Source organism: Ixodes scapularis, unplaced genomic scaffold, assembly GCF_016920785.2.
Source record: "Ixodes scapularis isolate PalLabHiFi unplaced genomic scaffold, ASM1692078v2 PGA_scaffold2__306_contigs__length_199485367, whole genome shotgun sequence".
Lineage (NCBI taxonomy): Eukaryota > Metazoa > Arthropoda > Arachnida > Ixodida > Ixodidae > Ixodes > Ixodes scapularis.
The window spans coordinates 3,257,075-3,283,169 of NW_024609857.1; the positions used below are offsets into that span (position 1 = coordinate 3,257,075).

General features: G+C 49.0%; 1 protein-coding gene across 1 annotated transcript; it reads left to right on the top strand.

Moving 5' to 3' along the window:
* The first annotated feature begins 418 nt into the window (after nt 1–418).
* Nucleotides 419–25,118, top strand: LOC8033202 (SRSF protein kinase 1). Its single transcript, XM_029992133.4, is given in 15 exon segments — nt 419–497; nt 597–681; nt 4,609–4,712; nt 5,647–5,755; nt 5,826–5,913; nt 11,327–11,414; nt 13,134–13,240; nt 13,683–13,845; nt 15,115–15,375; nt 17,639–17,766; nt 17,768–17,849; nt 18,819–18,913; nt 18,992–19,099; nt 21,603–21,765; nt 23,690–25,118. Coding segments are annotated over 15 exon segments (1,917 nt in total). The 5' UTR covers nt 419–472; the 3' UTR covers nt 24,001–25,118.
* The last annotated feature ends 977 nt before the right edge of the window (nt 25,119–26,095 follow it).

The following is a 26,095-nucleotide window of genomic DNA, read 5'->3' on the forward strand; positions in this document are numbered from 1 at the left end:
GTTCATTTTTTAATCAGCCGTGTTGTACCGATCTCCATGTATTCTCCCATAGGGCGGGCCGCCTCCTGGAACCCTGAGTACCACGTGACTCGCGCCGAGCCGCTCTGTCGGCCATCTTGTCGGCAAAACACGAGGTTCAAAGGATTGCGCTACTCTGCTCCGTAGGAGCTATATAGTGCTCTAGTACCGCCCACGCTGTGGTACCGCCCACTTGTACCACCGGTACTGCCGGTACCACCTCACAAATACAAGAAAAATTATTATAAATATTTAGACACATTTTATTATGTTTACAGTGCCTTAAGTATATTATTTTGGTTATAATGTAACAAAAAATACTTTAGAGGAACAGTGCGGGCCGTGCGGGCACGCAGGGGTACGCGGGTAATTGTAAAACAACTAACGCCACCTGGAAGAGTGCGTTCCCAGTCCTGCTCGTGTCCGCATCTAAACTTGTGGCCCCCGCTGCAAGATGAATGCTGATGTGAACCGAAAAGGTTAGTTTTATTACGAAGAAATACAATCTACTCTTTTGTCCCGAGTCTCGCATAAAAGCGTGAATGACGGTAAGCTAATCAGTGCTTGTTTCTCCACAGTTATGGCCATCCAGGCGAAAAAAAAGCGCTCAAAAGGGCCCAAGTCGAAGCTCAAGGGCCGCTCGGATGCATCTGACAAGAAGAGGTAGGCCTAGTCATTGCTGCATCTGTCCGTTTTACCAAACACTGGAGAGCTTTCTACTGCCGTTCAGTGTAAAGGGAGACGAACGCTTCGTCGTGAACCCTTCGTGGAAGAGTCTGGGGCTCAGCTGCGTTGAGACAGCGCAGTTCGGCGCAGCCTGTGGCGGCTCGCTTCGTCTCGTCAAGTTTCTCGCAAGTCGCCAGGAACTTGACGCCGCTTGCGATCCGTGCCGGATCGGCGCTGGGGCTCCGGTGGGCCATATTTTTGACTGTCGAAATTTGTCGCTGGTGTACCGGAGTGCGCCCCCCAGCATGACTCGTATGAAGCCAAATGACTAAACTTGAGCATGATGTCGTACCCGTACCGCGGTGTAAGCCTAAATTGAACGGCTATTGGAAGCGGTCCGGATGTTTTCGGTCGCGCCCCGGGCTCTTGATTGTCCTCGGCGCCGTCGCAGATTGCGGTTCTCGTGGCCGCAGCCGCCCGGTCTCCCCAGAAATCCGCGTCTCCCCTTATTCAGCGGTGATGTCGCCGTCGGAGCATCGATGGAGAGTGAAACAAGACCGAAAAAGAAAAAACGGGGCTTTCTCTTCGTCATCATCTTCGAGTGAGAGATCGCTGTCTCCGAGGGGAGAATCCCACGCTCTATTTTCTTCTTTCTCGCGCAATTGCACGTTGATGAAGGCATATCTCGCGACTCGATTCATAACCCGGCGACAGGCGTTCACCTCGGCGAGATGTCAGCGCCGCTCGCTCCGGTCCACGGACTCGGGTAACGTCCTCGTCGCTTTTCTGGCGGATCCTCGCTCGTTACTTGGGGAAACCTTTTCGCCGAGCTGTCATTTATCTCTATCATTTTTTTGTTTGTCGCTGGCCAACGTCTTGAGATCGGGCCAGCCCACCCCGTGCAAGTTTAGCTTCGATGGGTTTGGACATGCGCATTGATTTACTGTCGCTAGCGAAGGGTAGAAATGTCCATTCTCGTTAAACGGTTACCCCGGAAAACGGGCCACGCGCAAACATCGTGCGCCGCCGCCGTCGTCTGCTGGCTCTCTACTCCAGCCCGAGTCTACAGGGCGCCTGTGTTCGCGCCCGCAGCCAGTTGCGTCTTTCCGATTCCTCATTGGACCGTGAGAAACGCCGGCGAGAGACTGGTCCTTCGGTGGACTTGAAGGGACACTGACCGGGTATTTATGCTCGTCGAGGTTTTTAGTTGTACGTCACATATGAGAGCCCAACTACCCAGAACAGAATTTGCGGCTCGAAATTCGGTTTCTTTCCGCCCGAAAACCGCCGATCGAGAACTGGCCGGTTTGAGTCGCGCTCACTATCTTCTCCGTGGTCACGGGCCGTTTTCTAAGGTTTAGACACAACCACCAAATTTAATCAAAGTCGTGGGTCATTGAAAGCACACACTCAATATTAAAAATAGACAAAAAAAAATGAAACCCATTTTTTGTGACTTCTAAAAAACTGCAAATACGCTGATTGAAAAAAAAAAAAAAAAAGTTGCACAGAGAACCAGACGCATTCTGTGCGTTCACTGCGTAATTCTCAACATAGCGTTGTATCGCGTATCCTGGGACTCGCGGGCTGGACGACGATGGCAGCAGATGACGGACGTGGGACCTCTACTTCAGAACTGTCGTTCGCAGTACCGGCAAATTCTGTCTTCCTTTGAGAGAGAAATTTTGGACCGATCAAAGGAATTGGTATTCACCCGTGCAGCACGCCCGACTACCAAGCCGATTTGCTCAAAGACGTCGCCGAGCCGTCGCTCCTTCTCGTGGCTGAAGACACTGCTCGTGCAAACGTCGAGCACGAAGTGCATACTACGAGTTGAATATGCACGCGTGTGATTTCTTTACTAGGTGCGAATGTGGTATGCGTGGTGCTTCCCGACTTTGAGCCGGGAGGGCATTTGCTGGGGGGAAATCGACAGCAAACTTTTTGACCTACAGTCGACCGGCTGCATTACTGTGAAGAGTTACCCCAGTAGCTCGGTGGAAAGACGTCCGCTTCACACGCAGCAGACTCAGGTTCAATCCCTAGTGTGGGCGTACCATTTTTTTTTTGTCAAACATTTTGCCATATTTACATTTCTATTTTTACAATTATCACTGAAGAAAACAACAAATGTTGTGGATGATACGTTGCTGAACTAAATATTATGGGATTCCCTTTTCGATACTTGCTAACTCAATGTATTCACTTTCCACAAAATGCAAGGAGCATATGAATCGGGTGGTATCTGCTTTCCGAAGTGCCCGTAACTGTTCTACAGCTATTACAGCCAGCCATCAGTCCCAATCCCATTGATCTTTCGGAAACTTGTGCACTCTGCCGCACAATGCCACTTTCGGATGCCGGACACGTGAGGCAGCTCTTCATGCAACATCTTGGGGGTATTCTTTTTCGGAGCTGATCACGGGAATTCACCACAGGCACTTACTACTCATTTCCAACCCTTCAATGTACAAAACAACTCATCTTGAAGTACGGAACAGCGAGCAGAACAAACATAATCGCAAAGGGATCGCATATAAAACAATTCCCACAGCGTCTGTCGTCTGCTGCGCGCAACCAATAAAAATGAACAAAAAACATCCTCTATATTTCTCCAACTTCCGTGCACAGGTTTCGGTTTCGAGCAGTTGCGTTTTTGACTTTATTAAAATTATGTGACTTTGTAGCAAAATATTAATTGGGTAGTCTTCCAATAACCATAATAAATCGCCTGGCAAAGAATGAAACATTTTTTTTGGGGGGTGTCAGTGTCCCTTTAGTGCCGGCTCTCCGCCGAACAAGTGCTGTGGTGAAGCCGGTTGCCTCGTGGTGGTATTTGGACAGCCCTTCAGCCAAGCTCAAAGGTCTCTACTGAAATGCCTTTGCCCCGAGCGGGGGGACACCGTGATCACTGGGAACGATTCTTTCTCAGTTGAAAAATCGAAGTTCTAAAGTAGGTAGGTTGTATCGACTGACATCTGCAGTGCAGAGTTTTCAAATTCTTTAAACTAGATGTTCAACGAGCATATTGGATGGTCAAAGGCAGTGTGTCTTTCTTGCCCCATTGTGTGAAACACGTCTTTCGCATAGCTGCCTAACAGCATATGCAAAAGTCATACATCGCCACCATGCAGTCGGTTTAGCTTTGATACCATTATTTATTCATCTCTTTGTGGGTCATCCCACTAGCGGCTCAACCACATAGAGCACTTTTATTGCTTTTGCTGTCTAACTTTTGCTGCACATACCAGAAAATGTGCGAGAAACAGGAGATATCTGAGTGCTTCTTTATACCAACTCAGTTCTTCAATTTTGCATAATTTTTGGAACAGTTTTGGTTGTGTGCATGTCAATATTGGAGGTCTCAGATTTTCTAAGCATTTGAGCCCCAGAAACTTTCGGGAGATGGCACTTTTTGTTGAAATTTTTTGCTATTTGCAATATTTGCCATCTTGCATCACAAATGTTGTATATGGAGTAGGCTTAGTTTGGAAAGGCTACTAATCAAAGCCTGATTATGCACATACTGGGAATGATAGCAGTTTAATGACCGAGGCATTCACCTCTTGCTCCTCACTTAACGTTTGCTCATGCTCCAGAATCCCAGGCTCGGTTATGCTGCTCGCAGTGTAAGTACTTCTGCAGCGGGGCTGGGGAATGCTAGGCGTAAATAAGTCTTCTCGCCATGTCCTAAGACGTGTGACCGAAAAGCGTGAAGACTCAACAAAAACCATTAAAACTAATGGTCCAATGTTGGCAAAGGTTTTGCGGTTGTTGTTTTTCTGCCTTTCCTTTTTAAACAAAAATTGGGGAATGTCTTGGTTGAGTGTATGTAGGCCAGCGTTCCCCAAGGTGCAGGGGTACAGCAGGCAGAGTTCTTGACCTCGTCCCGAGGGCAGTGTCTGAGGCCCAGTGTCGGTGCAGGAGCGAGTCCCAGTACGACTATCCTGGGGAGGATGAAGAGGAGGAAGAGGAGATTCTGGGCTCCGACGACGACGAACAGGAAGATCCAAAGGACTACTGCAAAGGTGGGCCGCCGAGACTTCTCGGGACGTTAAAGGGACGCTGAAGTCGATTGTAGAAAGGGTTGTTTTTGATCTTATATTGTTTAATATATGTTAATTCTCACATTTACCAATTCCTATATTACAAAATCACCTATTTATCTCAGAACAAGACAAAAGCATGTGCACTATTTTTTTTTTCGCGGACTACACTGTGTGGATTAATGAAAGCCCTACAATACACGCAGATTCCGAATGATTTTATTATAACTCGTTTCGAAGACAGTGTCATAGGTACACATTCAGATAAGACTCCTCTTTTTCACCGTTGGTGAAGCCATCGCTTGCAACTCGCCGACAAGCGTCCTTCGCCGACCACTTCATTCGGAAGAAAATTCTTCCCCAAAAGGGCGTGTCACGATCTTCAAACACTCTTTTAACGAGGAAATAAGCTACGCACGATTGTGATTCCGGGCTTGTTGGGATGCTTAGAGCGTCTAGATTGAGTTGTCACCACAAAAGGACGATCTCAGAAGCGACTTCAGTGCCCCTTTAAGTCCGTAGTGTCCACTGCTGAAAATGAAGTTCTTTATCTAACTGCGTTCCCAGCCTTGGCAAAGGGCTCGTATTCGTGGGTGCATCGACGCGGTGCTAGGTCTGGATCGACGTGTCACTACCTGTGAACATATTAACTTGGGAGGTGCGGAGAAATTCACACTGGATCCAGGAAGCCGCAAATAAAGAGACTGCATTTTGATGCCAGTTTGGTGACCTGGCACACCCACAAACACGGGGATCCGCCGATGAAATGTGGGGTCGCACGACGGTCTCCGTTTATCCCTCTTTCGCACTGTCTGTTCATCCGCTCTTCCTTGGCCATTGATGTCGAGGAAGTAGAGCGCTCGGCGGAGGAGGTGTGGAGTGGGACTGCATTCTGTGGCCACCGTGCGCGTTGCAGGGGGCTACCACCCGGTGAAGATTGGGGACCTGTTCCACAGTCGCTACCACGTGGTGCGCAAGCTGGGCTGGGGCCATTTCTCCACTGTCTGGCTCTGCTGGGACCTCGTGTGAGTAGCGCCTTCCCCCTCGTCTCGTTCTCTGGGGCGAGGGGGCTGAGACGGAGTGAATGTCTCGCAGTGGCAAGAGGTTTGTGGCCCTGAAGGTGGTCAAGAGCGCCTCCCACTACACGGACACAGCGCTGGACGAGATCAAGCTCCTCAAGGCGGTGAGTGCTTTTCTTTCTGCTCGTGTCAACGAACTGAGACGGTGGGCCGACGTTGGGGAACCGTCCCACATTAGCGCGGCTCGTGCCTACGGTTGAAAGTAAAAAAAATATGGTACCTGGAATGCTTCTTAAACTGGCGCATTTGGCGTCCTACGATGCCCGTGCATAGGGGCGTTTTCGAAGTGGCAACAAAATGGGTCCCGGGAGTTGCCGGGGAAATGGTACAGTCTGTCGCGGTGCTGGCGGTGTGTCGTGGCAGAAGTGCCGACGGATGAGGTAAGTGGACGCAAGAGTCTCCGTCCGTGGGTTCCAGTGTACACTGCTCAACACTGTTGGCCTGAACGCAACCTTTTCTGCATTTTTTCATTTCATTTATTTACCTCAAGGGTGTCTTTGAGGACGCATTACATGAGGGGGGTAGGTGGTACATGCATTTGTAACAACATAGTAACACAATTTTCCAAACACAATCATTGGTATAACAAAATCATCGCAATCAGCCCAGCACAGTTTACAAAAAGGAAATCACATCGTACGTACACAACTGCAATTTTGAACTGGACGTAACTATGTATAAAACAACAATTTCAATATGGAGAAACGGAAAGCGACTTTGAAAACAACAAACAAGCATGTACGTGTACTATTCATGCCACAGGCGCTCGCACATTGTTTTAAATTCAACGGGATTTGTGTTAGTAACCATCTCGTCTGGCAAGTTATTCCATTCAGTAATCGATAATATTAAGGATGAAAACAGGAAGGAATTTGACTCGGACGGAGTAGTGATGGGCACCAACTTTACCACTTAGGTTACTGCCTTGAATGAAGGCTTTCTGGCAGCCTTTCAGTTTTAAGACGGTGAAAAGTGGCGATTGCTTGTTTATGCTAACAGTGTCAAGGTGCATCGATTGATTGGCTGCAGAGTAAGATGAGAACACATGTCTACTGTGTCCACCCTTGCTCCTGTGCCACTGCCAGGATTGCAGATAACAGCAGTGTTACACAGTTGCAATGTCACCAACTGGAAATGGAGGGTACAGAAATGAAGACACTGTAAATGCTCTGGTGGGAGACGCGTGCGGGGTCTCATTGCGGTGAGGGACAACCCACTCGAGGAAAGGCAGCACATGGCCTCCTGGCCATTAACCATCGAGACTCTTTTGAGGTTGGCCATCGTTTTTCTAGCACCCAGGAACTTTGACTGTTTTGCCTCGTTTTTGCCTGGACGGTCTCATTTTGGAAGTTCACAGTGATGCAATTGCCGCACCATCTGCATCAAACTGCGCCAAACTACTTACCCTGCTACATGCTGCTACGAGTTTGCGCCAGCATTGCGTCTAATGCAATTTTTCCGAATTCATACTGAAAATGTACTAGCTCAGGCTCCGCCGCATGGAGGTATCATTACTGTAGGATTGTGCAAATTTTTGGAACTTTCGATCGTTCACTTATAGAAACATGGTATACTTGATTTGATCCTCTTATAAAAGACAGGTGGTACTAGGAAGTCTCGCCATATTTCGTAGTCTGTTCTGGCAGGTTAGTTAACTTCGTTGAGGGCACTTATCACCGCATAATGGTGCACTGCTGTGAAGCGAGAACCGCGGAGTAAGCGCAGCGTTTTTGCTTACCTTTCTTTGCTATAGCACATCCGTCATTTATGGGGCACATCCGTTATATATTTTAATTCAAAGAGATTTTTTTTTAAAAATCCGTAAAAGGTACACTAATGCAGTCTGTGCAAGTGAGTTACACGTGAAGGGGAACATATTATTGGATCTAATCGCCCCGATAATTTTAATACTTTACCAGTATTCGTTAATAATCTTTTTTATTGGTGAAAATATCAGATTTCAATGCACCGGTTGCACAAATAGAAGCCTTAGCGTGCCCCCGCACATACCGTGTGCTTCAATTAACACACATTACTTAATTTTCCTACTTATTGTGACAATTAGCTCCCTACATAATTATTCTACTTATTGTGACAATAGCTCCCTACGATCTGTTGCACTTGCCGTATAACCCACCTTTACAGACCGTATTGTGTATCTTTAACGGCCCGTTTTTAATAAACGCTCGGATTAAAATCAAAAGCCCTCTTTGTATAAAAAGAAAAGAGCTTTGCGCGTGTTGATGCAACTACTCTACATTGCAGTAAACATTTTTGAAATATCATAACTTGCAATAATCCAATGATTTTTTTTTTTTTTTTAATTCAGGATCTAGTAAGGTATTATTGCGAGAAGCTTTATATAGACTGTTCGATAGGTTGAGCTTTTTATGTCAATTCTCTCATTTAGTTATCACCTTTATACAGTCGAACCTCGATGTAAAAAAGTCGGTAAAATTCGGAATTTATTTCGTTATTGAAACTTGCTACATAGATATTTGAGGCTAATGTTAAAGAAAGTTTCCACAAATGTTTCTCGGGTGCACAAAACTCACCAAGGACGCCTCTATTTCGGTTGAAGGTAGTCTGTCACCTTTTTCTGAGCCACTCTTGGCATTACTATTGGCATCACACGACGTTCGCCTAGCCAGACGGCCTGCATCGCGTCCACCACTGCACGGTTACTGGGCACATAGCAGGTGTCTTGCTCATCAGGCTCAATGTCGTCCCTGTCTTGTGAGTTCCCACAAACATCGCTATCTATTGCCTTGTCGGTCACCTCCTCTGTCGCAATGGCAGTAGAGTCGGCGTAAACAAATTCGTTGAGGTCGACGTTGTCAGGGCGGCTCCATCGCCCAGGGCAATGAGAAACGCATGCTTTTAGTTAGGCCTCGAAACAAACTACATAGCGCGAACGAAGCCGACGGACGAAACAGCGGCGGCTCTAGTGTCCTCTAGTAGCCGTTTTGTACACCACACTCGCCAGAGGCCCGTTTCACCCTTTGCACTTTATCGGGAGCCCATTTCAGCGCATGTGCTTCCCAAAATCTCCTTTGGGACCCAAAAGTTTGTTACAAATTGTCCATGAAACTTCGTTACATCGAAATTTCGGTTAACGGGACTTCGTTGCATGGAGATAAAAAATACATGGCGTGCATACACTTGCGGTTAGGAAAAGTTATGTACTTCGTTACATAGGGGGTTTCGTTACATAGAAGTTTGTTACATGGAGGTTTGACTGTATTTGATCTGTCTGGAATCACTGTGAATATATTTATATTTTCGAATTTGGGATTTCGACTGTTTTCAGCTCAGTGTCCCAAAATTACGAGGTATATATATATTTTTTTTTTTCGATGTTGCGCACGGTTTTATAATTATTGCAACTCAAAGTTTGGTTTCGGACGTCTACAACGAAACCGAAACTACCTGCTAGAGAGGGATGGCAAGACGAATTATCAGCTGTACGGCCGCAATGTGAGGTCACGGTGGTGCTGCGTTACGCGGTACGTGTGAAACCATTAGCAGCACCGCCACGACGTGACGTTACGGTGGTGGTGTGGTAAGCGTCGCCCAGTGTTGCTCGACTAAAAGCTAACATGCTCGCCACCTGTTTAAAAGCAACTGGTGGCATATTCAAGATCTGTTTTAGTGGAGTACCGTAATATCCTGAGATGCCCCACCTCCGAAGGATAACCCACTCCCTATATCTGGCAGGATTCGCTATTTGTCCGAAACACCGAAAGATAGCCCACTTCTGGTATTGCAGGGCTTGGGCCAGTGGCGACATCGCCAGGAATGGTGTTACTTAGCAGCGACGTGAGATAAGCAAACATTGCCGACTGGGAAGGTTCATAGCCTTTCCTTGCAATCACAAGTTTTGCGGGTCACAGAATCTAAAACTAGCATTTTCTTTCTTTGATTGCACACCGAAAGTTAGCCTACTCACTGTTTTCACTCGATTTGCTTTCGCTTTTTTTTTAGGTGGACTGTCTTTCGGGATATTACGGTATGCCGCTTCACTTTGACTATACCAGTCATCAATTCAGTTTTCGTCCGGAGTAGCCCTTTAATGAGTTTATTTAATGTCTTCTTTTAAGAAGACGTTAACTGCTCACATGCCGATTTTGTTATAACGAAGGTTTATCAATAAAATGTAATTGATGTTCATAATCAAATGACAAAAAAGAACTCCAATGAAACATCGATCTGGGTGCTCAGCATTCTCATAATATTTCTATGAAATACCGTAGAATACCGCGCATCCGCCCATTCCACACTAAGCGCCCACTCCCAAATTTGGAAAATCTGAGAAAATATGCACAGTACATTTATATGTAAAATTGATGACCGGACAAGCGCCCATCCCCCATTTTGTTGCAATTATCTCCAAAGTTTGAGTGGGCGCTTGCCCGGTATTTTATGGTATACTATTTGGTTTCCACTTGACTTTGTATCTAAAATAACCATTCAGATCAGTGGATAGTGTCCTTCATCAATCATCATTTTGTTGCCGTGTCTGGTGCTTCTACGTGAAACTAAACAGTTTGATGAAAATGAACCTGCTGTGCGATTAAGGCTAACAAAAAGTTGTGCAGAAGTGGGAAAGGAAAGTCGACAGTGTCTTTTAGTTGGACAGGCCATTGTGTGAACCTTTAGATGCAATATTTGCAGTGGTAGGAACGAAAAGGAAGCGTGTGCTTGTGTTCCGCAGGTTATTTTTTCTGTTCCATAATGGACTTTCAGCAGCTCCAAAAGATGTTTCAAAATGACCATACGCATCACCGAGTTCATTTCTGCTGTTCCATCGTTTTGTCTCGATTAATCCTCGCATCTCATTTCTGTGGGAACATGCATAGTTGCTGTGAATGCAAGAAAACTGATAAAATGTTTATTCGTTGCAGACATAATTTTATAAACATGAAATGAAAAGTAAACTCTTTCTGCGGTGACATCTGCCGATGCATTTTGTTTGTATAGATGTATGTATGGGAGACATGTTTTCCCACTGTTCAAGATGGGGAAGGAAGGCACTCGCATTCTCAACAAATAACTGGAAGACTTGCATTGAACAGAAGTGTGGCAGAGCTTTTCTGTCTTCCCCCTTCCTATCTGTGTCCGGTTTTCTACTTCGAGGATGAGGGTCACCCTAACCACTGACGGCTTTTTTATGTTGGCTATGGTAGGCTCGGGAGATACATAAAAGCAAAACACGCCTTTGTTTTTGTAGGCGTACGTAAGCTGAGAAGCATGGACGAGACTTATATTGTCCTTTCTAAATAACAATTCGAGCCCCCTCGTACCTTTCTGACGTACCACATGCAGAAACAAACGTTCAGTAATTATGGGGCGTGCGGAGGGTTTCCGGCACACTGCACGTGCGACGCAGCGTGGGAGTCGTCGTGGGTGCCAGGAAAGGGTGACGATGGTGTCTTTACAAAGAGGGGGGGCATTTTGGTTTTTTCAGTCTGGTGGGCTTGCCTGAGAAAGGCCCCCTTGCGTGCTTTCCCCCTACAGGTGCGGGAGAGCGACACGGACGACACCTGCCGAGAGCGGGTGGTCCAGCTCCTCGACGACTTCAGGATCTCGGGGGTCAACGGCACTCGTATCCTCGGCTGCTCTCGCTCGGGGGCGCTCCCGGGGCCGCACTCGCGGTACCTGGAACGCGTCTCCGACCGGTCTGTTGAGCTTCCCACTCCACCCACGCGTCGGACCTGATCTCAGCAACTAATGACGTAGCAAAAGCTGGAGCGTCGCATTGTCATATGTCGCGATCCTAGCGGTTGGGCGTAGGAGCTCCGGAAAAAATTGACGAGAAAATGAGAATGTCTTTGTCGTCGCGGGATCTCGACTCCTGGCAACCAAAGCTTCCGTGCACTGTTGAGCTGGAGGGAGACCTGTAGGAAACGGGCGTCCACCAAATCCACCACCGCTAATCTAACAGCACCTGGATTGCAGCCGGGAACAATATGACACTTCTTCGACGTTGTCGGGCGAAAGTCAAGGGATCGCTTTTTGGGGCGCGGTAAACGCGCCAGTCAGAGACGCGTTGGAATCACCATACTTGCGATACTGGCAGGCTCGCCCGAGCTGTCGAAGAATGCAGTTTGTGCCGCAGCGGCCCTTTCTTTGTCCTTGCACGGGCACTGCCATTTTATTATCTTTTTTTTTTTTTCTTTCTCTCCACAGTAGTGCGTAGTTAAGGGCTGTCCAAACAGGAACAGTGAGGCGACATGACTCCAACATAAGTCGTATGGCGGTCCGCTTCTGTTTTTTTTCTTTGTTGGAGAGGAAGTTTCCTCCGTCAAATTTCGCCCATGTCCTCGACAGGGACATTGAGCATGCTCATTATGTGGCTCCGGACAGCCACTCGGAAGCTCTGTTGATTCTCGGTCAATCACTCGAGGCCTCTGCTTCTCTTCAGGTCCCGTAAACGGGAAGGGGGAAAGGCTGTGTCCAGAATCTTACCCAAATATATCCGAGCTACCCCAGCGGGTTGTGCCACGTGATAACACAGATAGAGCGACGCTGAAACAGGTTTTCGAATGTAAAGGTACAAAACCCTTATCCTGAAGTAAGATTGAGTAAATTTTGGAACACGCGCAAGGATATGAGGGCCTGGCAGAACAGAGAGGCAGCATTGGCAGGTGGCGTGCGACGTCGAGTCTGACGAGCACCGAGGTCACCGAAAAGCGGAGGAAACAAGGAGGAAAATCGTGATTTTGGCTCGGTGGTGTTCAAACAGACATCGAACTGCCGGACGCTTCAACTTTTACGATTTTTGCCAGGGTCGTGTCGCCTCACGATTCCTGTTTGGACAGGCCTTTAGGTGCGGTAGAAGGCTCTGTGTAGATTGTCTTGCCTTCTTTGTAAATGGCTCTGTTTCGAACTTGGGATCTCTGCTGCAGGTTTTTGGGTGAAGAGAGAAGGTGGCCGTGCCGTATTGTCAAACAGTACATTCAGTTTTAAATCTTTGTTGCCTAGGGTATAACAGCGATGGCTTTCTTTTTGTCTTTCAAAACTAGAGAAAGAGTGCGGAGGATGGCTCCCACTTCTCGTTGGCGTGACTTTCGATGCAATTGTTAACTCGACACCTAAGTACGTCGAGCGCGAGTCGATGATCGAGTTCATTGTGGGCCGCCGTCTCCGAAAAGAACAGGCAGGGTAGTGTGCCCCTCTTCTTCCCGTGGACACCGAGGTCAGTCCGGGGTGTGCTCCGGTCGCGACACACCCGAGGTGTTCGCGATTCACCCAGACAGCATCTCTGCGTCCTTTCGCCCTTGCCGGTCTCTTGCTGTTCCCTCCCTGACCGGTGCCCTCCCAGACATGTGCATGGTGTTCGAGGTGCTCGGCCACAACCTGCTGAAGCTGATCATCCGCTCCAACTACCAGGGCATCCCCCTGCCCAACGTGCGCACCATCATACGGCAGGTGCGTCTTTACGGCTCTTTGCTACGGCGAAGTCGGGCGACGCTAGGTATTGGGGGCGCTGGAGCAATGTGCAGTTGCGGCAGGCTCTTCTGAGACGGGTCGTCTGTTGTGAATCCAACCAGTGCCCGCCAGTCAGCAAGGCTAGTCAAGTGCATGATGGTCTCCTCATAGGGGATTCTAGCTGCCGTGTAATACTGCGAATTGTTGCAATCCCGGTAGTCGGCTGTTGCCGCACTGGCGCTGCAATGTCCCAGCTTGTGCCGGCTGCAGAGTCTGCAGAACAGGTGTCTGCCTCGCCCAGCTTCGCTCCCGCGTCTCTGCCAGGACCGTGGCAATTGGCAGCATACGTAGTTGCGATTAACGTAGCCGCGAATTGAAGGGACGGCATAAAGGCAGTGAACGTCCAGGGATTCCCAGTGGCGTGTTGGGTGCATTCGTGCAGGTGCTGGAAGGGCTGGAGTACCTGCACAGCAAGTGCCAGATTATCCACACGGACATCAAGCCCGAAAACATCCTGATAGCGGTGGATGAGGTCTATGTGCGCAAGCTGGCCTACGAGGCCACCCAGTGGCAGAAGATGGGACTGCGCCTGCCAGGGTCGCTAGGTAAGCGAGGCTCGCTTCAACCATTCCCTGCTGCGTGCTGCACCTCTCTGACCACATTGTTTTAGAGCGCAGCTCTTAGACTCCTGCTTCCGGCTTGAGCGGCGTCGCCGTCGGCTTAATTGCGTGATGCATTATTGGGAATGTCCCATAATGCATTGCACGGGGAGGAGGACAAGGGGAGGAGGAGGAAGAGGGTATACCCTCCCCTCAGTACCCTTCCCTCCTCCTCCTCAAGAGCTGCACTCTAATTAGGCGATACAGGGTGCTGTAAACGTTTCATTTTTTCCTGCCTTCTTTAGGTGCGACGTTTGAAAGGTTCATTTAGGCCCAAAAGTCGGCTCCCGGATAAGTGCAGTTAAACAGTGTACCAGAGAAAGACTAAAGAGGGGGCCTAGGCTGGATCATACCTTTGTATTTGAGTGTGATTGACTGTTTTACGACTCCTCACATTATAACATGTTGTACGGAGCTGAAACATGGTGGCACCCGTGTGCAAACGGGGAACGCTTGAGGTTCTCATTTAAACAATGCTTTGCAGTATTTGCGAGTACTGTGCACCATCGTGGAGAAATGGTTGCTTACGATATTTATTAGCATATTTATTATTTAAGAGTGACGAGGACTCCAAGTGGGCAAGGACCCTTGACGGATGGCACCAGGGTGTTATTACAAGCAATCGTGACCCAGTCGGTCACGAGTTTCGAACCAGTCTTGTCGCTCGCAGCATTTCCCGCTTCAAAGACACTTTTGCGATCCAGGTTTGCATTAGACTCGTTGTCCAGACAGGTTGGATCTCAGTGTGTCCCCTCGCGTGGGTTACGGCAATTTGGTTTGTTGTGGACTGCCTCTATGTTAGTCATTTTGGGTCCTACGTCGCTACTTCGTGGCACTTTTCTTGCGTTGGCCACCTTCGTGTAAATGCGGTAATGTATGGGGGCTTGACGTGGAAGGAATAAACTAAATTACGCTCTGGGACGACTTTCTGGAGCAACTCAAAAAGAGAGAACTATGTGCGCCCATAGCTTCGACGGCATTACCTCGGAAAGCTGCCCCGGATATCGAGGATGAATTTCGGCGAGCTGGCTTGTGGTTCCGAATGAGAACTGAAATGGCATTGAAAGGGACACGGAGAGAGTTAAAAGAAATGAACAAAACGGCTCAGTTTTAGTTGTTTCCTCGACCTCTTGCTGGTTTTTTCGGTGCCGGTATAGCGTGGTCTCCTGGGGGGCGCGTGGGAGGGTGCGTGCTGAGGCCCCTTGTGCCCCGCAGTGAGCACGGCGCCCAAGGAGCTCCGGGGCGGCCCCGTGGCAGTGGGTCCGGACGGGGCCGGAGGGGCCGGGGGTGCCTCGGCCAAGATGTCGCGCAACAAGAAGAAGAAGCTGCGCAAGAAGGCCAAGCGCCAGCAGGAGCTGCTGGAGCGCCAGATGCAGCAGCTGGAGGAACTGGACATGGAGGAGGGCGAGGAGGACGGGGGCCAAGGAGAGCAGGACCACAAGGCCCTCAACGGGCGGGGGGCACCCTCCCCCGGGGGTGAGTGTCTTTGGCCGCTCTCTCGGCCAAAGGGGAAAGCTGCTCCTTTTCTTGGCTCGGCGCGCTCTAGTGTGCTTAGATTCGAGAGTGGTTCCGATCGCTCGATCAGTGTCGAGCGGTTTATTGGCCGCGTTTGCTATACAAAGTGCAATGAGGCGGTGAAAGCGTCGAGTGTCCACAACTAGTCTCAGCCTCCCCACCCGCTTGTCTGTCCGTGATCCTCCTCGCCAGCACTAATGTCCACCATTAAATAGTGAGCGCTTTCCACGGTGGAATTGGCAAAATTTTAATTGTCGCTGATCTGCCTCAAAATTAGCATATTAACAGACGTCTGAACTAGTGACCTAAATAGACCGATCTCACCAGCCAGTTTTACTACGCCACTACTGCCGCAGTGCATCGAGGGAGCTTTAGTCTTTCTGCACGTGCGACAACACCGCCTGAGGGAGCTCTGCGCGTGTGGAGCATGAGGCGGCACGAGCCGTTTTGTGCACTGCTGCGTGCCTCCTGCGAACTAAAGTTATGGCGGCGTCACGCATGCGCCAAACGCTTGATGAGATTGGTCTATTAATACTTTTCTGCAAAGTTGTTGAAGTTTTAATTTGGTCCGAGAGACTACTGGCAACACTGACACGGAACATCGTAATATGGGGCAGTACAGCTTGTTTCCGACGTTCTACTTGATGGAATGAATGCTGGCTAAGCTCATGCTAGCAAAACACAAAAAATGTGTACAAAATACCGCGTTTTTCAGACTGCCTACTCGTCTTTCAAGCTATACAGCATATGTTACCCCACTGGAGAATGCATGAAAATTTGAATGTTAGTTTTGGCATTACCTTTATTTGTCACTTTCTTAAGGGGGACACCACCTTAAATTTGCAATTTTTGACAAAAAAAAAAGACTTTTCTAGTTTGTATCTGTTGTGGTTCAACAACTAATAGTGCACACTCCTGCAAATTCTTATTACTATATCTAAAATATTTACGGAGAAGTAAAACATTTTCAGTAAGCCGACGATGCAAAATTGTTCATGACATGCAAAACTTCTGTTTTCCATTTTCTAACAATGTGATCCTGGGTGGCGTGCACGGCTGTGCCAAAAGGTTAAAACATTTACGCGAGTGCGCCTGCGAGCTCGCCACCCAGGAGCCCTAGAACGATGATCATAATCTCATTTAAAAGACCATTTCTTCACAGTTTCAGTACATCAAACATATCTGAGAGCAAACACTATTCGGTCAAGAACACCGTAGAAGTCTGGCTTTCCCGTGGAAGAGGCTATGCACATGGCCAAGAATCAAAGCCCTCGCTGATTGAATGGAAAACTAACTGAAACCAACATTCATTTGTAGAAAGTCACGTGGATTTGTTTGCTTTGGATTTCGACGACATTTACCACGCCCATAATTGCTGACGCTGATTCGTGTATTGCAAGCGTATCCAGTTCCTCACTCTTTTCATAGTCAATGCCCACATGTTGACAACAAAATGACACTCGAAGAAAGCGTTTTAAGCTCGGACTCAGAGGAGGTTGGGTGGAAGCAGAAGGCACCAGCTCTTAGTACCTTTTAGTTGCCTCTACCACCACAAGTAAAACTAAATGTAGCGGTGTGGAAACTTCAAATAGGTTTTTCTCAGTTCCACTCTTTCAGTACTTTTCATTTTAGGAAATTTATCATTTTAATGAATTGCGGAATTTATTCTTCGCTGTGGATGTTTCTGAACTGAAATTTAATAAGGGATGTGGCTAATTTTTTTTTTTTTTAAGTTTTTATTGCCAAAAAGTAGGGTTTTGATGAGGAGAAAATGCTCCATCATGTGGAATGCTTTTCAAATTGTTGTTTTGCATAGAAAAAGCGCAGATTTCAGGGTAAAAAATAGTTTGTTATGGATGAAGCTTAGAAATGCTCAATATTCTCCAGCAATTTTATGTGATACATTTTCTTGCCAAGTGAGGCGACTTGCCTACTTCAATAGCTGTATACCTCTCCCTCTAGCTTATTGGAAAATTGCCCTACAGAAATGAAACATCATACAGTGCATTTAGGCAACGAGATGAATAGAGCCTTTTAGATATCATCCACATTGAGCGACAAGTGGTGTCACCCCTTATAGCTGTGTGTAATTGAGACATAATAAGCAGCGTGCCATGAAGGGTAAAGCCTGGGCATTCCAGAAATGTGTTCAGTTTGGGTAGCTCAAAAAACGGAGCTTCCTCTAAAGCCGGGAGGGCCCTGACGAGGTCCGTTGGGGGCGCAGAGGGCGAGGCCGGCCTGGACTGGACGGCGACGGCAGAAGGTGGCGACCCCTCGTGGCTGCTTCCCTCCGGGAATGCGGAGGTGTGCAACGGCCACCGGGGCGACGGGGGGAACGCTCCAGCCCAGGGTGGGAACACGCCTGGAGCGCTCGGAGAGCACCCTGGCACCACCCCAGGGCCCCACGCAGCTGCGCAGAGTGGCTTCCTGTCCCGGTGAGGCTCTAGTCCCGGTCCGGTGCTGGGCGTGCACGACTGCCAACAGCGCGCAAATTGATAGAAAATCGAATTGTTCCAGAAATTTGGCTAGCCTAGACGATCAAATCGGGGGAATTGTCGAAAGTACCGCCGTCCGTCGGCCAAGATTTATGAAGGTGCTAATAAAGGCTTCCATCTTGTAACTGTTAATTATCCCCCACTGGTAAATTATTGCTGTCGCTCTCCTAGAATTTACAGCTCCTTGTTGTATTGAACGAGTTGGTACTGCGCTAGAATTTCTCAGCAGCCGTGCCTTTTTGCCTCGTCTAATGCTGCTGTGGCAGTCCTTGGTCCAGTCGTCTTGCTGCGTGTTTTGTATGTGTAGTTTTGCAGGTGCCGTCGCCAACGAATGTTGTCTCGAAATGGGGCTCCTCGATGCCTGGCGCTGGTCGTGCAGCTCTGCACTGGCCGTTTTGAAGAACGAGAAAGTGCTTCGGGCAGTTTCTCTCGGGCACATGGGCAAAAACCGGCAACCCTTGGCAGCACCAATCCCTCGCAGCAATATGGCCTAAGAGGCGTTACTTCCGGGCTTCTTAGTGGCTCTAGCCAAAGCCACCTGAAAGACGGGGCCCGATTCTCTCTTCCCCCGACGTCGCTTCTAGCAGGCCGGCGCTGCTTGGCTCGTGTTGGTGGCGTCTCGCAAGGAGTGCAGCGCTTCGGCGTGTATCGTGTCCCGTTTGCGTATTTGTTTATGGTACCTGTAAGCCTCATTTGAGGCTATTACATAAAAGGGAGGGGGGAGGCTATGTGGCAGCTACAAAAAGAAACCAGAAAACGGCGTTTTGGCTCGCAGTGAGTCGGACCTCTACTGACGATGGCGTAGTGGGGAGACCTCGTCTTCCTGGTGGCATTGCTTCCGCACGTGTACAAAACGGAGGGATTTGGGAGTGCAGTTGGGGGACCGACGCCCTTCCCTTCCATTTGCAGAGAACCAAAAGTCGCCCGACCGCATGGCAGACCCCGTCCACGAAGTGTGTAATATATCTGTAAAAATAGCGGACCTGGGCAACGCCTGCTGGGTGGTGAGTGCGCTTCCATCTGTGCCTGGCAACGGGCGGTTGGAAGAACCCTGGGCTGAGGAGACGCCTCTTCCATTGCAGCACCACCACTTCACGGAGGACATCCAGACGCGGCAGTACCGCTGCCTCGAAGTGCTCCTGGGCGGAGGCTACGGCACCCCAGCCGACATCTGGAGCACCGCCTGCATGGTGGGTTTTCTTTGTTTCATTATACCTCGGTGGCCCTTGACAGGCATCGCAGGAGGGACTGGCAGCTGGAAGCAAGATGCCTTTTGCTGCCTCGCACGATGTACGGGGGAGGCAAAAGGCGTTTTTGGTGCTCCAGTCGATTAGTCCGCGCATCCAGTACGGGGTGGCGGCACACGGAGTATGCGCAACCCTGTCTGCTCCTTGCGTAGCCTACACTTCTCTTCGCTTAATGCATAATCTAGCGCTCCCACACCGTACATGTGCGTGCAGTTTGCAGCAGCAAAGCAAACTGTGGAGCGTCGACACGGATAGCATTGGGCACGATTCTACCTTTCAATGAAAGCCACCGAGGTGGCTGCTAGGCTAAGTGTCGGCCTACGTATCCCTGGGTGGCGGGTTCGAATCCCGGCCGTGGTGCCTGCAATCCTGCGGAGACTTATTGCGGAGAAGGTAATTGAGTTCTAGGTTTAACGTGGAAAGATCCCCAGGGCCGGTTTGCTCATCTTGCGGCCAAGAGGGATTTTTATGTCACGTGACCAGCTTTAAGGGGACAAGGAAGTACCTGGCGTCCCTGCCTAATGGCGGAGAAATCCGTATCGCTTCAAGCACAAAAGCCTAACTTTGCTCTTAGAAACTGACTGCAGGGACTTTCAACTGGAGTCCAATTGACCGCCCCTTTATACTGTAGGAGCGGCAGGTAAAGTTACGGCCAGGGAGGGTAAATAGGAGCCAAAATAAAGTAAAAAACCATGCGAGATTATAGCAGTGGCAGTATATTTGTATACCTCCGCCAGTGCCGGCGGCTCGCGTCTTCTGCTGTGGTCGAGAGGTTAGAGCGTTGGTACTTGCCGTCGCGGCGTGAAAGTTCCGGGTTCAAATCGCGCTAGGCACTACTTTTTTTATTTGTGTGTGTATTTTACGCGTGTCTCACTTTTTAACTGTGATCTTTTTTACGAATCATACACTTGCACTACTGCACCTTATAAGGTTTTACTGCTAGTCCCACCTGTTCAATCGAAACACTGGTCGAAAAGAAAGAAAGATCAAGGCAAGTTAACGCGCTGATACAATCATTTCATAATGTTCATTAAAAGGAAACCAAGGTAACAGCATCAGTATGGCTTTCACACAAACGGAGCCGAAACAAGCATCATTTCCCCAGCAACTATAAGTTTATGTGTTTTTAAATATGCAACGCTCTTGCTATGACTCCTTTCAATAACAGGAGACACCTATTTAGTAGTAATAAAAACTTCAGTTGTGACAATTAAAAAAAAAAAAAAAATATCTTCCACAAAATAAGCAAAAAGAAAAAGACTAGCAGCTTATGCATTGATTGTGCGAAATCCTGCCGGCTAGGCAGCAAGTCAAACGTCTGAGAAAGTAGTAAAACCGAAATCAAAGAGATCATACTTTTACTTGCATGGAATGTGATAGAAGGTATACTTTTACTTTTTACATTTTTCTTTGGCAATCGTTTTGTAATATTAACACATTACTTGATTTTTAGTTAGAATAGCAGACAATCACAACCGAATGCGAAAATTAATCAGGCGTTGACATTGCAAACCATCTCTCTAACGCAAGCACCTAAAATGACTGGATTAACAAATGGAATTAATTAGAGCAGTTGGAAAACGCAAACAACAAATTCTAAAGATATTCAGCAGCACAGTTATCTGGCAAACGAAGAGACGGGCATGGGAGGATATTGTCAACTTTCCGCGGAGTGTACGGCAGGTGCAGGAGGTGTGGCGGAAGTTGGTAAAGAAAGCCAGAGACATGTATGCGCTCTTCCGAGTTCATGAACAACGAACTGGTGAGTCAGAACTACCCGCCCAATGATTCTATAGGGCTCATAGGGCCTTGTCTACAGTCTTAGTGGGAGTGCAGTCAAATACAAGAAGAAAAAGAGAGTTTCTGGCGCGATTTGAACTTGGGACTTTCACGCTGCGACGTCAAGTACCGGCGCTCTAAACTCTCGACTACAGCAGAAGGCATGAGCTGCCGGCGCTGGCGGAGGTAGATAAATATACTGCCACCGCTTTTATCTTGCGTGGTTTTTTTCTTTATTTTGGCTCATTTATTCTCCCTGGCCGTAACTTTACCTGCCGCTCCTACAGTATAAAGGGGTGGTCATTGGGACTCCAGTTGAAAGTCCCTGCAGTCAGTTTCTGCGAGCGAAATTGGGCTTTTGTGCTTGAAGCGATACTGATTTCTCCGCCATTGGGAGGGGACGCTAGGTACTTCCTTGTCTTCATGGGGCTTGTCACGTGACAGAAAAATCCCTCTTGGCCACAGCCGCGTCCGCAAGATGAGCAAACCGTCCCAGGGGGTCAAAATGAATCCTCAGTCCTCCGCTCGGGCATGCTAGATGCCCTTTGCTGGTTTGGCACGTAAATATCAAATTTGATTTTTACCTGTGAACAAAATGGCCATGAAGGGAAGGCGCCGGAGACTGTGGTGCCCCGTTGAGAGGTGGCCTCCCCCGTGTTGCGTGCAGGCGTTCGAGCTGGCCACGGGCGACTACCTGTTCGAGCCCCACTCGGGCGAAGACTACAGTCGGGACGAGGACCACCTGGCACACATCATCGAGCTGCTTGGGGAGATCCCGCGTCACATCGCCTTCTCCGGCCGTTACTCCAGGGAGTTCTTCAACAAGAGGGGTGCGTAGGGCCTGCCTCCTCCTTTGGCTTTATTTTTTTTTTTTTTTTTCCTGAGGAGGTGGCGCAGATTTGTTGCTTTATGAGTGAAACGGACATCTATAGACCAACTCGTTTACAAACAAACCAGAGCGCCCCTAGTGAAACGAACAGCCTTCTGGCGGCTGTTCGTGGTAGCAGAGAGAGCTGACAGTTTTGTGGACCTAGGATAGATGGCGCCTCTAAAACTCCTTATAATAAGTTTTGTCGATGATACCAGGTTTTTGACTCATTTATATACAGGGTGTCACAAAAGAAAATTTACACTGTCTTTTTTACCGCAAAAATAAACTAGCCATCGCCGAACGCTCATTCTCCGCCCAAAGGTAGCGCTATAGATCACAACCAGATGCCAAAGTTTCAGCCCGATCCGATAACTTAATCAAAAGTTATAAGTGATTTTCTGAAAATTTCAATGGGAAAATGGCGGCCGACGGAGTTTTCAAACACATGGGGCTCTATGGCACCAGAAACCGAAAACGGGCTCCATATTCCCATTGAGATTTTCAGAAAATCACCAATAACTTTTGATTAAGTTATTGGATCGGGCTGAAACTTTGGCATCTGGTTGTGACCTCTAGCTCTACCTTTGGGCGGAGAATGAGCGTTTGGCGATGCCTAGTTTATTTTTGCGGTAAAAAAGACCGTGTAAATTTTCTTTTGTGACACCCTGTATTTGTTGGAACGACAAGATTTATAGTAAAGTTACCTTTTATCAAGCAGGTATTCGCACAACTTGCTAGCTTTCTACAAGATTCCCCTTTGACATCACGCCGCGTATTTCTCATGCCCGCCGCTCGCGGCTGCAGGTCGGGGAACATTCTAAGTTTTGCCTCGCTATTGCGCGGTGGAACCGCAACATTTCGTTGAAAGGAGGTGTGTTTTCTGTCATTTGTGACAAGGTGAACAATATCAAAAAGCAGAAGATGCCAATTCTTTCAACCTTAAAATCGTTGCACAGCTCCTTTAAAGGGATGCTAAACCGAAATTTGCATTTCACAAAAAAAGGCCGCAGAAGCGTTGAATGGGACGATACAAACTCCAAAACGTCACACATTCATATCTCAAACGAATGGCCGTGTTTGTGGAAAAGAAGGGAGCGATCAAGGGAGGGATGGGGGGGGGGCAGGCGTCATAATTCTTCCGGGACACTTGAGAATGAGGGGAATGGGCCTCGCTTCTCTCTCCCTTGCTTCGCTGTTGATGGGATGAAGCAAAGAGGAGAGGAAACTAGAATCGTGACGTGAGATTTGTTTCCTCGACCCTGTTCAATCGTGCACTTCTTTTGCAAAAATACGGCCATCTGTTAGAGATGTAGACGCTTTACAGACGCGCCAGATTACAGCAGTCATAGCTGACCTTCTCTTGTCTTACCGAGATACTGAGTCACTGAAACGGGCGTTGACGGGCCTCCACAAAGGCCAATGCTGAGGAGAAGGACACAATGGAAACTAAAGTGGTAATAACCTTGCCTGCTTTGGTAATGATAAAGTAGACGGAATGAGAGGAAACAAAAACTGAAGGTCGGTTATGGCGACTCCCATGCAAAGCTGCTGCAAAGCATCTATATCGCTGTATGAGTGATGCTTTGGGGTTTTGCGGCGTCCCGCCTATTGCTCTAGCCTTGTTTTGTGCGCTCCGAATTTCGGTTCAGTATCGCAAGATTATCTCCCAATTTTAAAAGGGCGTTTGCTCCATATCTTACCTTTTTTTTTATTTCTTTTTCTTTAATGTGGGGTTTTTGTTGGAGGGAAACTTGCGCCTCGTTATAAGGTTAGCTCAGACGTCACTGGTGTTTGTGCAGTCTCAAGGTTGTGTCGCCGGTGTTCATCTCGCTCGTGCCTACCGCTTGCTGGCACGAGAGCTGACCATGCACGGTGCCTTGCAGGAGAGCTTCGGCACATCAGCAACCTAAAGCCCTGGGGCCTGTACGAAGTGCTGACGGAAAAGTATGACTGGAGCCCCGGTGCGGCCAGGGCCTTCGCCGACTTCCTGCTGCCGATGCTGGACTACGACCCGGCCAGCCGGGCCAAGGCCTCCGAGTGCCTGAGCCACCCGTGGCTGAACGCCGCCTCGTCCGCGCTGGACCCCGGCCCGGGCGTGCCGCGGCAGCCCGCCGGAGGGGCCACCCCCAAGCGCGGCTTCGCCCACCCGCCCTCCCCCACCTCCTCTACCTCCTCCTCCTCCTCCTCCTCCTGAGGGGCCTGCCTGCCGCCATTGGTGCTGTCCGGGGTGGGGCACTTGGAAGAGCGGCTCCCCGCCCCGTCGTATCTGCTCGGCTGCAGCGTGGCCGTCTCCCGGGGACACCCGTGCATTCGCGTCGTTGCCGAGACGGTTCCAGCCCGCCCAAGTGCCCTCGCAAATGACGAGGGCGCAGTCGGTTCGTAAGCCCCAGAAATGTGATGCGTCCTTGGGTCCTGCGCACGGACTGGAAGGTCGCCCTCGTGTCCCCGACGATGGCATCCGCTTCCCCCCGGAGAGAGATCCTGGCCGTCCACAAAAAATATAGAAATGGGCCGTGCAAAAGATAAATTGCGATCGGGATCTTTTCTGGACGGTTATTCTTCAGGTTCTCTCCGTAGAGTAGAGCGAGTGACTCTCAACCACGGGCTTCACCGGGAAGGGAGTGTGCACCTTTGGGTGTGTTTCGACGCAGATCTCATTTCTGGGTAGCAGACGCCGTTTTCACCTCATCATTGGTCGGGCCGACTCGTTGGTTGCAGCGATTGGTCCTCCGCACGCTCCTTGGAGAAAGTGCACCGGAGAGTCCCACAGGGGGACAAGGCGAAGAGGGAGCAGCCCCTTACGCAGCGGGGCGCCTAGAGTGCCGCGCCCCCCTCGCCCCCGGCCGGCAGTTTCGACTAGTGCTTTAAGGTGGGCAACCCGACGGGGCGTTGTAAATTATTGGGGCCTTTTGCGGCGGCAGAGTTCCCCGTCTGGTGCGGCGTCCTCGGGCAGTTTCCACATAGAACATTGGACTCCTGTGTGTGCTCTGTTGCGTCCTCCTAGGCAACACGGCTTCTGTGAACTCGAGATCCTAGCAGAAACCCGGATTAAAAGAAGCTGAAAATGACGACAAACTTCCCCTTCCTCCTGGTAGTTTGTACTTGCTGGTTTGTATGCGTGTGTGCGAAAATGGGATGTGTGCATTTGGAAGGGTCTGCAGCGAGTGTTTGAAGCCTTCTGTTTGGTTCTCTTTGTTTTACCGCAGAGTTTACACCGAGACATTTTTGGGGTTATGTTACACGCGGGTGCGACCCTTTTTTCTTTGTAAACTGTGCTTTTTAAGTTATGCAAAATAAATTTGCGCCAAAGAGTGAAGGCTTTTTGTCTTCCTACCTGCGCTCGTTTGCACGTTTTTGTGACTGTCGTGTAGGGGTCCAGATCTCTGCGAACGACATTTCATTCAATTGTGGCAATTGGCTTTGTCGGCGACAGCTCCAAGTACGATAAGGGATGTGTTTTTGCCGCATAAATCTGAGCTTATTCGGACTCGTTTCCTCTCGTAGTTGCCCCGGTGACATCTACCGGTGCCTTCATAGCTGCCGAAAAGTTGTCTCGTCGATCGCCAGTTCGTCTAAAATCCAGATAGAGACCGGTATATGTAAATTTAGTACCAGATGATGCTCTTTTGTGTCACCGACTACTCCAACAGATGCCAGTCGATGGTGATGCAAAGTACTCGACCGAACTGGAGAACACTGCCTCCACGCGTAGGAAGACGTGGTGAAACTTCGTCTACATGGCATCCCGCCAGATTTCAAGTTTTAAGTGTGTCGCATGAAACGGCTCCATAGTAGTCAATTGCATTCAGTTCCAGCATAAGAAACCCAGGACAAGCTACTCCCACAAAGCTGGCTGGCCCTCAGTGCTGGCTGCAGTGCTGCGCACCCAGCACTGCAGCCAGTACTGCAGCGTAAGCAGTTGCAAGAGGCTTAAAAATCGGTTGTTCAACATGAGTGTGTGACCACAACAATGGTGCCTGCAACGCGTCTTCGACTAATTATTTTTAGCGTCTTGTCCCGCCCATGCATCAAAGGTGGTCCCGAAGTGGCAACAAATGACGTTGCAGAAGCCGGAGTGTCATGCTGTCGGATGTTGCGATCCTGGCTGTTGGTCGTAAAAATGTTGGCAAAAAGCACGAGGGAACTTGAGTGTCACTGTCATCATGGTGTCCTAACTTCTGGCTGCTGAAGCTTTTGTGGACTTGCACCAGAACAGGCGTCTGCTACACCCGCCACAGCTTCTGGGACACCGCCAGAATCGCAACTGGCTACAGCATGACACTTTTATG